We start from the raw sequence: 14,287 nt of genomic DNA on the forward strand, positions 1-14,287 counted from the left end.
CTTAAGTCTCATGACTTGTATTTCAAAGCCATCAAGTTCAGAAGTTTTACTCAAAATGAGTAGAAAAGGCCAAGGTTTACAAAAATCTTTAAATATCACCTTCTACCAGAAATGCGTTTCTATGTATCAGGATTTTAAAAATTCAACACAAACAAAAACATACGCACACACGTGTGTATCATCTCATCTACCATCCACCCTTAAATACAAACCAGAATGTAGAAAGAATATGGCAAAACCATTATTTCATAATTAAAACAATTACAAGGTGCAAAAAAAGATTTAAGTTATTTTTAAGAAAAGAAAAAAGGGTTAAAAAGTGGTACGGTCACACAACAAAGTAACCAAAAATTTACCAGCATACTTCATGTCTAAAAGGTAAAAAAGGTAATTTTACATACACTATAAAATGGACAAATTATGTTACCTTTATTAGGATCTGTTACTCTTCTATTTTATAAAATCTAAAGCCTACAGAAGATAAACTTCTATCTTACACAAAACATTTTTGATAGAAATACCTATGTTTTTTAATAGAGAACTTGTAAAGAAATGATCTCTACCAGCTTCCATATAATCATGAGACGATCGAAAGAGCAGTGTAAGCAGAAGGCACAAATTAAACTGTAATTAGATTCAACAAAATGTAGTGTCAATGATGTATTCAAAATGTAACTATTATAAAGGGTGCATCCTGGAGGAGAAAGCACATTCAAAAATCAACATCCTAAGAAAGCTTTTAATCTCTATTAAATTTACATTTAAATAAATTTTAATTGTGCCAGAAAATTCTATTTATTATAGATAATTAGCATTGCTCTCTGTTTTGAATTTACTGAAAACACTGATAGGCAGGCTTTTTAAATTGAATATAGAAAAACACAAGAATAAATACAGTTTTCAAAAACTTTAAGGAATTCTTTTTTAATGGTAACTCTGGAAAATGCTTACATTTCTGGCAAACAGTGCCAGTTAATTTGAGGTAATCTGTTGAGTAAGACCAAAAATCCATGGTATTATAAAATTAGCTTAATAAACATTATAGTCATAAACTAGTTTCTCAATTAAAGGGATAAAAGTGTACTTCCTCAAGGGCACTGATAATATTCATCCAATACAGGCCAAGCTTCTGCCAAAGCAGTGTTCTCAACGTTTTGTCCAGGAATTCCTGGAGGTCCCTGAGACCCTACTGAATCTGCCAGGTCAAAACTACTTTCATAAATTTACTAAGCTGTGGCCAGGCGCAGCGGCTCACGCCTGTAATCCCAGCACTTTGGGAAGCCGAGGTGGGTGGATCACTTGAGGTCAGGAGTTCAAGACCAGCCTGACCAACATGGAGAAACCCCATCTCTAAAATTACAAAATTAGCCAGGTGTGGCAGTACATGCTGGTAATCCCAGCTGCTCGGGAGGCTGAGGCAGGAGAATCGCTTGAACCTGGGAGGCAGAGGTTGCAGTGAGCTGAGATAGTGCCACTGTACTCCAGCCTGGGCAACAAGAACAAAACTCCATCTCAAAAAAAAAAAAAAAAAATTTACTAAGATGTTATTTGCCTTTTTCATGCTCATTCTCTTACAGTGGAGTTTCCAGGGGCCACATAACTCGTGATATCACAATAGATTTAATGTGAAAACAAACAGGAGAAACCAGCTTTTTCTACTAAGCCACATAGTAAAGAGATTTCCAAAAGCATAAAATAAGACCACTTCCCACTAAATTTTTAAAATTATTCTAGGAAAAGTACAGTTATTTTTCATAAGAAATTTAAAAATGTTAACATGTAATGAGTGTATTATACATATCTCTAATATTTTAATTTCTCAGTTTTAACTTCTAATATTAAAAAACAGATAAAACATACATAAGTAGAAGCTCTATGGGATCTGCAGTAATTTTAAAGAGTTTAAAGAAGACGTAACCAAAAAGTTTTGAGAACTGCTGTGCTAAAGAACCAGACTGCTAACAGAAAAATAATCTAATGAGAATGCAGGACTTAGAGGAAATGCAGAATGACCCTAGATATGAGCAACTCGCCACCCGCCCCCACCCCCTGACCCGATTCCTATATATCATCCCTAACCCAAAATTAACATATTTAAGGAATAAATAAGATTTTAAAGTTCATGAAATTAGTAGTACTAGATGATTAGCCAGACACTGACACAAGACAACAGTCTTTTAGGAAGAAATTTACTTCTTTCTAAAATGCAGAATCCTACACATCTGGTATCTAGATAAACAGTTAAACCCTATAGCTAACTTTAAAAGCAGGGATGCCTGGTTTGTGGTCCAGAGTAGGTGGGCTATATCTCAGTAAAGCAAAGACCCTTCTTCAACTCAGCAGAATTCCACTACTGGGCTACATTTCAATTGTTCCCAAGACCCACAGAACTAGTCATTTGAGGCTGATAAGAGTTCATACAAAAACAAATGAGTTTAACTGAATTTGCCTTCTATTCTACAGTAAACTCCACTACAAAAAAAAAAAAAAAATGAACATCAAATATGATGACACTGAAGTAAATTAACATTTAAAAGCCTAAATTAAAGCCTACCATAAAGTTAGCTCACAATCATTAATTAAATTCTATTATTTTAGAAACAAAGTAAGTCAGACACAGAAGACAAATGCATGATTCCACTTATATGAGGTACCTAGAATAAGGAAACTCATAGAGACAAAAAGTAGAATAGAGGTTACAGGGGCTATCCTTAGGAGGGAAGGAGTTTAGTGGGCACAGAGTTTTCACTGGAAATGATGAAAAAGTTTTAGGTACAGCTCATGGTGGTTACATAACATTGTGAATGTATTTAATGCCAATGAACTACATATTTATAAATGGCTAAAATGACAAATATATTGTATTTTACCACAATAAACAAACACACAAAATCACCTACCCTATAACATTAATACTTCCAGTTTTACGGTTTTTCTTCCAATAAACAAATATTTCAAAACTGACTTCAGCTAAACACAGACTTCTTAACACAAGGCAGGCAAACCAGTAAAAACCTTATTCAGATTTTCAAAAATGTGATGACTGTTCCTTATAATCTCCCTAACTTCCCTACCCACAAATACGTATGCATGTACTTCAACATCAGAGAAATGCTTTAAAAAAAAAAAGTTTCTAGGACTGTGACAAATACACGTAATCCAATAATACGATTTTCTGGATATAGGTACTGATTCATTTCAACATAGTTAATAAAGAAAACAGGCTTTCAAGCAAAACTGCCTGGGTTAGAATTCTGGTTTTACTATTTTCTAGCTATTACTCAGATGACTTAGGTCCCCGCTTCCTCAGTGCAAAATTAGAATATCATCTACTTCAGATATTGTTCAAGAATCAAATGAGTTAACACATGGAATGTACTCAGAATAGTACCCTGAAAAGTGAGCATTCAATAAGTATTAGCTATTATATCTATTATTACTCAGAAAAAGCATGAAACCACTCTAATGTATTTCTGAAAAAACTTAATACAATGGAAACTATTTTCTGATTCACGAGAAAATGAAATAACAGATTTTCTGGATATTATAGAAGAACTAAATTAGCCAGTATTTGTTTTCTTTCTTTTTTTTTTTTTTTTTGAGATGGAGTTTCGCTCTTGTCGCCCAGGCTGGAGTGCAATGGTGTGATCTCGGCTCACTGCAACCTCTGTCTCCTGGGTTCAAGTGATTCTCCTGCCTCAGCCTCCTAAGTAGCCAGGACTACAGGTGTATGCCACCACACCCAGCTAATTTTTTCATATTTTTAGTAAAGATGGAGTTTCACCATGTTGGCCAGGCTGATCTTGAACTTCTGACCTCAGGTGATCCTCCTGCCTCAGCCTCCCAAAATGCTGAAATTACAGGTATGAGCCACCGTGCCTGGCCCAGTATTTGTTTTCAAGCTACTGTTAGTATGGCTGCAGGGAACCACGATAAATGCTTTTGCACTTCCAGACATCTCTTCCTTCTTTGTTGTATTCTAATACATAAATCTCCTCTACTCTTCATACAAATCTATTATGGCCAGAAATACTTTGTCCTCTCTGTGTTACTAGCAAAGTTTCATATATGTTTGCAGGTGTGTGTTTAAGGGTGAGAGGAGGCAATACATTTCTCCTCTTCTGTGAACTATTTGACATTAAAAGTCCTTCAAATGAGAGTTATCTCTAACACCTTATAATTGTTAAACAGTAACTTATCTACTTATGCAATAAGACCTCTGTAAATTTCCAAGAGTCAATCAGAAATTGTATCATCTAAACCAGGGAATTTCTTTCTAAGAATGAATAATAATAATTATGCTGGGATAGAAGGTATAAAGTAGGACTCTTCCAGGCAAATCTGGATGTATGGTCACCCTATTTATTTAAAAACAAAACAAAACAAAAATCTAGTAGCATCCTAAAATATGAGAATAAAATATCATTACTATACTTATCTCATCATATTTTGGACTTTACTTTTAAAAAAATTAGAAGTCTAATGTTAAAAAGGCAACATTAAAATACATTTAAATTAATTCTTTAAAAAAATGTTTTTCCATTTTCTTTTGATTATTTTTGAAGAAAGCAAAAAACAAGACAGTTTATCTAAGAAAAACGGAATATCTTTTAAGGCAATACTTTAAAAGGAATCCTGAATCATAGCTTTCTTTCATTAGCTGCTTATGATTCTTAAGGTGATTTAAATTACAACAAACTACGGAACATAGTATAATCATGTGGTTCTGTGGTAAAGGGTAACTGAAAACCACAGCTTTAAGCATGGCAGCTGGCATATATCTATGCAGCCGTACTGTTATTCAGAGCCAGTGCCCATCCTGATTGAACGTACCAGGTATAAATCCGAAAATCATCTTTGGTGTTATGGATACATAAATCTGTCGTTAACTCAATTAGCAAACACATTAGGGAATGCCAAGTACGTACAAGACCACTTGACTAAAACTGTAGGGAAACATAGATAGAAATACATAGCCTGTACGCTCCCAACAGCTCACGTTCTACTAAAAGTAAGGAGCAATTCAGAGAGTCTCAACTTCAAATATTTGGTTTTAATGAACTGGTATCCTGCTCAGCACATATACCAGTTAGGTACTCCTTAAACCAGCATTAGAATTCATTTGAATCTGCACTCATTAAATGTTGACAGAAGAGCATAGAAATGTAAACCAAGAATAAACATAAAAGGAAATCTCGATTTTAAAATATGGAAAGCATGTAGCTGAGAATTAAGTAGAAAAATAGATTAAGCAACAGAAAAATAATTAGCTGCACTCTATAGTATAATGTCATTAATAACCTAAACACTCTTCAAAGATTTGTTATACTTATGAACAAAGGTTACATGAAAAAGAAATGGTCAGGGGTAGTGGTTCATGCCTGTAATGCCAGTACTTTGGGAGGCCGAGGAGGGCAGATTGCTTGAGGTCAGGAGTTCAAGACCAGCCTGGACATGGCGAAACACCATCTCTACAAAAAATACAAAAATGCCGGGTATGGTGGCACACGCCTGTAGTACCAGCTACTCTGCGGCAGGAGGATCACTTGAGCCTGGGAGGTGGAGGATGCAGTGAGCTGAGACCGCACCACTGCACTCCAGCCTGGGCGAAAGAGTGAGACCCTGTCTCAAAAAAAAAAAAAAAAAAAAAGTAATTTTATCATTTTGAAAAAAAAGTAAACTTCCAGATAATGCTACTGCCTATGTGTAGCAATTACCTCTGTAGCAATATTCTACGGAGTTTCGAATATTCTTATACCAGCTAAGTATTTGTTGTCATTAATTCATACCAACTCTGTCCTACTTACTTTAATAATTAGTACTGAACATACAAAATGTTAGCCATCTGGGGATATACTATATTCATAAATAAGGAAATCCTTTCATTCTGTCATTTGTGACAACATGCATGAACCTGGAGGACACTGTGCTAAGTGAAATAAGCCAGGCACAGAGAGACAATTACTGCACAATCTCGCTTATATGATCCAACTCATAGAAGCAGAGAGTAAAATGGTGGTTACCAGAGGCTGGGGACCATGGGTGAGGTAGGGGAGATGATTTTCAAAGGATACAAAAGTTTCAGTGAAATGAGAAAAACAAGTTTTGGAGCTCTACTGTACAGCATGGTGACTATAATTAATAACCGTATATTTCAAAACTGCTAGATTTCAGAATGTTCTCTCCACAAAAAAATGTTAAGTATGTGAGGTGATGAATATATTAACTTGATTTACTACAATGTAGACATAATCAAAACATCACATTGTACCCCATAAACATATACAAGTATTACTGTCAAAAATAAAATTTTTAAAAAGTTTTAAGAATTAAAAAAAGAAAATTATTTCAAATCACTACCTAGTAAAGTTTAAGTAATATTACAAAGGAATCCAACAGAGTACCACAAACATTAATAATTTTTTTAGTATCATTAATCAAATATGTTGAAACATTAATTATTTCTACCTTTTATTTATCTAATTATTTTTCAGAGGACAAAGGATTCACATAGAAATCACAGAAGTCCTCATTTTGAATCACCTAAGTCCTCTTTCATTTGGTTAATACTCAGCATATTAAAGACACAAGAACCACAAGTCAATCCCAACTAATGAGTCGTTTCTGCTCAATCTATTTGTTGGAACAAGAAATTCACTGAAATTAGAAATACTAATGTTGTCTGGAATAAGGACCTCTAACCTATATTCCAACCTCTTCCTTCCACTATTTTTGAGACAACAGACCCTCTAAAGCCATAAGTCATTTTTTCATATTTTTCTCATACGTTTTGAGAGTAGAGGTGACAGTGGAAGGAAATCAAAGGCACTGAGGATGAAAGACAGAAGCAGTGGCTGACATTTAGAGGCCAAGGATGAATATGTTAGGGAAGGACTATTCAGACCCTGGATTTGGTTCTGTACTTGGATCACAACTGGCACCTTAAAACAAAGACAGCTCTCTTGCAAATAAAAGTGAGTGAGAGTACATGGCTCTCTAGTATAAACTGATTTTATTAATAGGAAGTAAAGCCTAACATACGTCTTTCATGTTGCCCTGATGAGGACAAGCAGCTATTTTTTCATCATTTACTACTACCTTTCTCCCTGGGAAGAAGTAATTATTATCTCAATCAATCTTGCTAGTTTCATAAAAACTTGGTTAAGGCAGATAAAGGTTAAAAACAAAGTAAGAAAGGCAACCCGATGAAAAATTCAAATAAAAATAAAATTTGGGAATTATTTGTGAGTTTCTTCTCTATCACCACTAACCTGGTTTTTAATTGTAATCAAAAGTAGCTAAAAATATGATCAACATTTACTTTTGTTTAAAAGAAATAAATACCAGGCACCCAGTAGCAGTCTCCTAAAAGGAAACCGGTATACAGAAGAAGACCAGACTGAAATATTAATCAATCTCTTCGCAAGATGTAATTTTTTGATCTACTCCCATCCTGAAAGTATCTTTTAATGTTTTTTTCAAAACAAATTAACACTGGTAAAGTTTGTAACTGAGTATGGATTTATACATATTCTATTAGCAACTTAAGTTTGGGGATCATTATCATATTTTTGAATCACAAGATTGGTATCTGTATATTCTTCTTAATTTTAGAACACTGTCTCTTTCCTATATTGAAATAGCAATAAACATATATATATCTGTTTCAGTGTGAATCTGTTGAAGATAAGTATTATATCTATTACTTTTAATGAAATGTGATCAAGATATTATTTTAATTGTCAAAAATTTTAAAAAACACTCGCAAGCTATTTTTCTTTCAAAGTCAAATGTCTTATGTACTATTTACCCGGTGGTGGAATCAGAGGTGGAGCAGTGCTGACAGTCGGAGGAGGTGGAAGAAATGGAGGAGGTGGAAGGTGAGTGGGAGGAGCTCCTGGAGGGAAAAACGGAGGTGGTTTGCTAAAATTGTTGTCTACTTCAGTAGCAGATCTTTCAGAAAGGACCTAAAATTAGAGCACAGTTAATTAAACAGATGCATAAATATTATGTAAGATTAATCTTAGTAAATTAATTTCATTTAATCTAAGAAACAAAGTAAAAGGTAGTTTAATTCACATATATGTATTTTTGGGGGGAGAGTAATAGTTCTACATGTGTGATATGTGTATACATATGCCTATGTGAGTATACACACACATACAGTTTTAAAAATGTGCATATTCAAATCTTAAGAAAAAACAACTGGATCATTACCAAAAATTTCTTAATAAAAAGTAATTAATACAAACACTCCACACAAGAAAAAAGTACTTCATAAAGATCATTTAACAAGTATTATCTTTGTCACCCAACCAAAGTTGAAGTATTCAATTAAGGCAATGTAATCATTAATCACAGACACTGGCCTTAAGAAATTAACATGGCAGCAGGTCAGACATTCACTGTACAAGGGCCTGTCATCACCAGGTTGCAAAGTAAGAAACTGTCAGGCATGTGTCAACAGACTGCAAGCAATAGGCAGCAAGATATGTAAGTAACTTTATCATGTGAGCCTTGTAACTTTAAGACCAGGGTTTATTCTTGAAAAATAAAGCAATGTTTGCAAAATGCTTCTTTGTGTGAACAGGTTAAGGGACAGGCACCATAAGAAGCACCCCAAACCTACTGAAATAAAACAAGCAAAGTGGCACCTCAAAATCTGGATTTTTGATAAGCTCCCCAAGGATGTGTAAATAAATTTGGGAAAGACAGCCAACATAATGTTGTATATTTAATTTATACTTCTCAGATCCTTGCTGACTAAAGCAATCTTTTAAACATACAATCCCTCTTTCCATTAACACTTCCTACATTTAAGTGCAGTGTTTTTTGTAGGGCTTATGCTGATACGCTATTTCTTAAAGTATTTATTTTGAGAAATTGTGGCATTTTAATGGTAAGGGGAAAGGAAAAATGGACTAACATCTTCCACTATAGAAATGATTTGCCTTTAAAGATGCTAAAAGGAATATTTTACATGATCAACTTATCAAAGGTAAGAGTAAAGTGCTCTGGACATTTTTAAAAGGACTCAGAAAATAGGAATAAATAATGAAAAAAAGTATGGCCAAACTGAATAGCTGGAAGTCTCAGTTATTAAATTTCTAACATTAATTATCCAACTTACTGATAATTTATCTCCCCTCAATTTTTCACCTAAAAACAAAGCAGCTCTACGCCACCTCCAGAAATGTCACATTAAATAAATCATGGTATATTTATCCAATGAAGCTATCATGAAGATATTTTAATCATATTTTAAGAATATGAAAACATACAAATGATAATTTTAGATGGGGAAAAAAGTATACACAGAAATATAATTATAATAGTATCCCAATTTTGCTTAGTATCAAGAGATGTACCAGATGTGGTTATCTTTAGGTGGTAAAATCACTGGTGGTCTTTTATTTTTCATTCAGTAAACCTATATACAAGTTGAGTATTCCTAATCCAAAAATCTGAAATCTGAAATGCTCTAAAATCCGAAACATTTTGAGCATCAACATTTTATCACAAGTGGAAAATTCCACACCCAACCTCATATGTGATGGATCACAATCAAAACTCAGGCCCACTACACAGTTTACTCAGGGTTGCCAAAGGAAAAAAGATTATCATAAATTAACAAATCATTATAACAAATTAAATAACTTATTTATGAGACATAAATTTCATGTTTAGACTTGGGTCTCATCTCTAAGATTACATACATATGAACATTTCAAAATCCAAAAATTTTAAAATCTGATACACTTCTGGTCCCAAGCATTTTAGATAAGAGATACTCAACCTGTACTATGTTTCTACCAAGGAAAAGAAAAAAAACCCTATTAAAAAAAGATTCAGAGATTATAAATTCTAACTGGAAATGCCTTTATAATAAATGACTGGTTCCACATTTTAAATCTCTTTGTATCACCTAAAACACAGCATAGCACTATGACTATCTATTGAATAAATTAAATTATAATGCTGATATCATCCTCCAGTTAAAGAAAATTATTTATTTTAAAATACTAAACCTGTATGTTGCTGTTCTCATTTGCCCGTCGCCTTCCTTCTACTCGGCTGATAGTTATAGTCTGACCGATAACATCAATTGCCCCAGGTAATCTCCTGTAACATAAAAATTGAATCAATTCAGTTTCACCTAATTAGATGCTTAAAAAATAATAAAAGCAGTGAGAAATAAAAACAAAATGTGTTTGCAATAAATTTTAAAATAAAACCAGATCACAATACACATTGAAAAATATCCCTGAGTTTAAGCTCACTACTTTGCATTGTCATAAAAATTTTTATTAATAAACAAGCTAGAACCAACATACCCAACAATGATCATAATGTTAAGTTTTAAGTCTCTGTAGAGCTCTTCTACACTTACTAGTTTTAGTAGTCTCCAAATAAATTTATCTTTGTGAAATTAAATAAGACAGCAAATGCTAGACAAATGGAAATTTTGGGACCACTACAATTGTAACACATACTACAGCTCTATTACAGAAACTTTAAGTATTCCCCAAAAAGGCCTGAAAATAATGCTCATTTTAACATACACAAGATATTTTCCTTGTGATATATTCCAAGTGTTAAAAAACATAAAAAAGGAACCAGTTTGCCATTTCTGATAACTTGCATTTAGATAGAAAAATTCAAATATTTAAATACTCGCCTCACCTCTACAATCTTTTTAAAGTTTATAAGGATATGGAAAAATAGTCTATCATAAAACAATGCTATAAATTTAAGAGAAAAACCTAGTAAGTTGTATTTTAAATAATTAAAATAATGTTAAAAGCTATTATGCAGATAAAGGACTTCACAAAAGTATGCATGCCTAAGATGATATAGAAGTCACTTGGAGAAATAGGCAATGAAAAGTGGATGCAAATTAGATGAATTTCTCTTCATCTATATTTCAGTTCTGAACAATACTGCCTTTAAAACTTTATAGAAGCAAAACAATTAAAATACCATAGATCCTTCCACAGTCACTAGATTAGGCTCCTAAAATGACAAATAGCAGCTACCATAGGTTGGATGCCAAACCCATTATATCTAAACTTCACAAAAACTGAAAAATTACTGTATACTTGTTAGAGACAAGCCATGGTCCAAAGTGAAATCACTGACACAAGCATGAATTAAATAGCAAAACTAACTTTCAAACCTGAGTCTTTCTAATCCCAAAGACTATAGACCTCCCCTCCCCTTGAGCTAGGTTTCCTTCCAGCAAGACCTTTGAGGAATTTAAGACTTTTCTGGAAATCATGAGTTAGTAAGAGTTTATCTCAAGTAGACCTTGAAACACTCCACAAATTATTTTGTGCTAACAAAGACAGCCCTATACAAAGCACATCATGACATCTGAAATGTTTTCAAGTACATAGTCAGTTCCCACTTACCATCCCTTGCCCACTTAAGACTTCCCTTCTCTATAATTTTAGTACAATTTAAAAATGTTCAAGCCTTTCTAATTTAATGCCTGAGTCACTGACTTCCTAGATTTCCTCATGATCCCAAAGATCATCAATGATTTCATTGGAGGATTAACATATCCTCCAATATAGCTGGGGAAAGATCTTAATATTCACATGTTACAAAAATCCAAATATCTCTACAATAAAACAAATATTGCTTCCATTTCTTCCCTATAATTTAAATTGCAAAGCTATGCCCACCATGACTGCATTATCAAAGCACATGCCATCAGCCCTCTGATATATGAACATTTCATATTCCAACATCCTACTAAATACAGGTGTGCATTCTGAGGCTGTAATTTCCTCTCTGTTAATTGCTGCCCTCCATTGTCAAAATTTTTATTTTCGCTCTATTTCCTTTTCTACTATTTTCTCTTGCCAATCACTGGACTCTCTCCTTTGCATTTTTAAGTTTATTCCCATCAAGAACAAATTCTACCAAATTTGTTTGGACTTGCAAGTCAGATAGCAAATTCTCCAAATTGTTAAAAGTGGTAAAAATTAGATCTAGATATAACTTTCCTGTTGGGGGGAAAATTTTCTATGGCCTGTCTTTTACCATTTATTTCTGAGGATCTCTAGTTTTCAAAAAGTCTGGGACACATGGAAGTATTCACCTCTTAAAATGTACCTTAAATATGGTCAGAAGTCTAATTAGTTTTTTTCAACTTTAAATTGATTGTTTTTAATCACTAAAGATTCAAAATGGCAAATACTATGTTTCTAAAAACATATAACTGAGAAATCAGCCTTAACAAGTATATATCCCTAAAGGGAGTTCAGAAAATTACAATTCTCCACATTTTCAAAACATCTCCTTGTGCCCGTATTTTTTAACCACATAAACTGATTTACTTTAATCATATAAATGAAGCTTACTGTTTTGTTCCAAAATGTTTTATGATAAGACACACAGTATGTACCACAGCAACAAAAAGCACATAATATCTTAACACTGACAAATAATTTAAAAATCTAATATTATTCTGATGCCACATTATGGAAAAAAATATTGAACCATATTATTCCACGGAAGTTCTTAATGGACAGCTTTTTCTTTCATTGCTTAAGAAGATTTAATAGAGTTTCCCTATGAGGAAATCTACGGTAACTTAAGAGTTCCCCAAAGCGTAGGTTTGATTAGGCCAACAAACTTGTTCAGTAAGGTAGACAGCTAATGCTATTATCAAAATCCTCTTCTCCATATTGGACTCAATCATCTAGTAAAAAGCTAAGAAACTAACCACTCTGGGTGTCTGAGTTAATGTACAGTTTAAACAGGCAGTAAATGTTCCCAAGAGCCTCTACCTCCCCTCCTGGCACAGTAAATGAATATAAAAATATCTCTGAAGTTACAATGGAATTAAATTATCATATTTTGATGATTCTGATATCCCAGAAAGAATCTGAGGGCTCCCTGCAGAGATGCAACAGAAAGTTTAAGATGACAAATCAGGGCTAATAGAAGATAGACAAAAGGCCATAAATTGACCTCTGAAGGTCAGGCTCACGCATGTAATCCCAACACTTTGGGAGCCTGAGGCGGGAGGATTACTTAAGCCCAGGAATTCAAGACCAGCCTGGGCAACATGGCGAGACTTTGTGTCTACAAATAATTTAAAATATTAGCTAGGCATAGTAGCACATGCTTGTGGTCCCAGCTATTCAGAGGGCTTAGGTGAGAGGATTGCTTGAGTCCAGGAGATGAAGGATGCAGTAAACTGTGATTGTGCCACTGCACTCCAGACTGGGCAACAAAACAAGAGCCTGTCTCAAAAAATATATATATATATATATATACATATATATATATCTCAGCTGCTTTTTCTTGGAAGCCAAAGCAAAGGACATCATTAACAACAAATGTCTTTAATGTGCATTAAGATTAAAACAAAGCATTTGCTCTAAGATTGTTTTCCTGGTAATGACAGCTAGTATTTATGCAGCACCTACTATGCGCAAGGTAAGCACTGTTCTAAATACTTTATATATATTTAGTCTTCATGATAAACCCATAAGGTAGCAACTCTCATTATTGTCATTTTACAAATGAGAATAAACAGAAAAAGATTCTCCTCTGAGTCTAAGAGAAAATATGAGTACAATAGTTTTTAAACTTTATTGACTACAAAACACAGTAAGAAGTACACTTTACACAGCAATCCAGTACCCACAATACATTAAAAACTAAAAAAGATTCATGAAACAATACTTAAAAAAGGAAAAATGGTGACACTAAGATAAAATGTAATTTTATTAATATTTAAATATAGCATAGGAAAAAAGCAAAAGAAACAATATAAAACCAAGAAATACTGGTTGGGACCACCAAATTGTTTCACAACCCACTAATGGATTGCAATCTCATGTTTTCAAAAATATGGAAATAAAGTCTCCAAAATTCCTACCAAAAAAAATTGAATTTTAAAGAGCTATTTCTCAAAATGCCCTTTAATGCTGAGTGAAGCATAACAATGCCCAATTCAATAACAGCAATTTAATCAGGGGAAGCAAAACAACGTGGTCTGTGTATCTAGCCCTCTTAATGGTCAGGCTTGATCTAATAATGTAACTGTGCTTTTGAGAACAGTTCAGGTTCTTAACTAGCAACACGGTTCTCTAAAGAAGAATCAGGACGTCCCTGATTTCTAAATAAATAGATATGTATAGATGCAATTTTCAGGCAAAAGTCCAGAGTTTATAGCAAATTTTCAAATTATTTTGCTTGAAATATTGCTTGAATTATTGCTTGAAAGTTTATAACCATATTCTAAAAGAATGGGTGAATCACATATCAA

At 33.5% G+C, this 14,287-nt stretch overlaps 1 protein-coding gene across 38 annotated transcripts in view; it reads right to left on the bottom strand.

Moving 5' to 3' along the window:
- FIP1L1 (factor interacting with PAPOLA and CPSF1) overlaps positions 1–14,287 on the bottom strand; it is an 82,381-nt gene that overhangs the window by 23,936 nt on the left and 44,158 nt on the right. For all 38 annotated transcript variants that reach the window (XM_008954094.6, XM_008954085.6, XM_034958818.3 and 35 more), the window contains 2 exons: positions 10,029–10,122; positions 7,811–7,967 (listed from right to left, as the gene is read on the bottom strand). In XM_008954094.6, the coding sequence (XP_008952342.1) occupies positions 7,811–7,967; positions 10,029–10,122 (251 nt within the window). The remainder of the gene's footprint in view (positions 1–7,810; positions 7,968–10,028; positions 10,123–14,287) is intronic.

The sequence above is a fragment of the Pan paniscus genome, chromosome 3 (genome assembly GCF_029289425.2).
Source record: "Pan paniscus chromosome 3, NHGRI_mPanPan1-v2.0_pri, whole genome shotgun sequence".
NCBI classification, from domain to species: domain Eukaryota; kingdom Metazoa; phylum Chordata; class Mammalia; order Primates; family Hominidae; genus Pan; species Pan paniscus.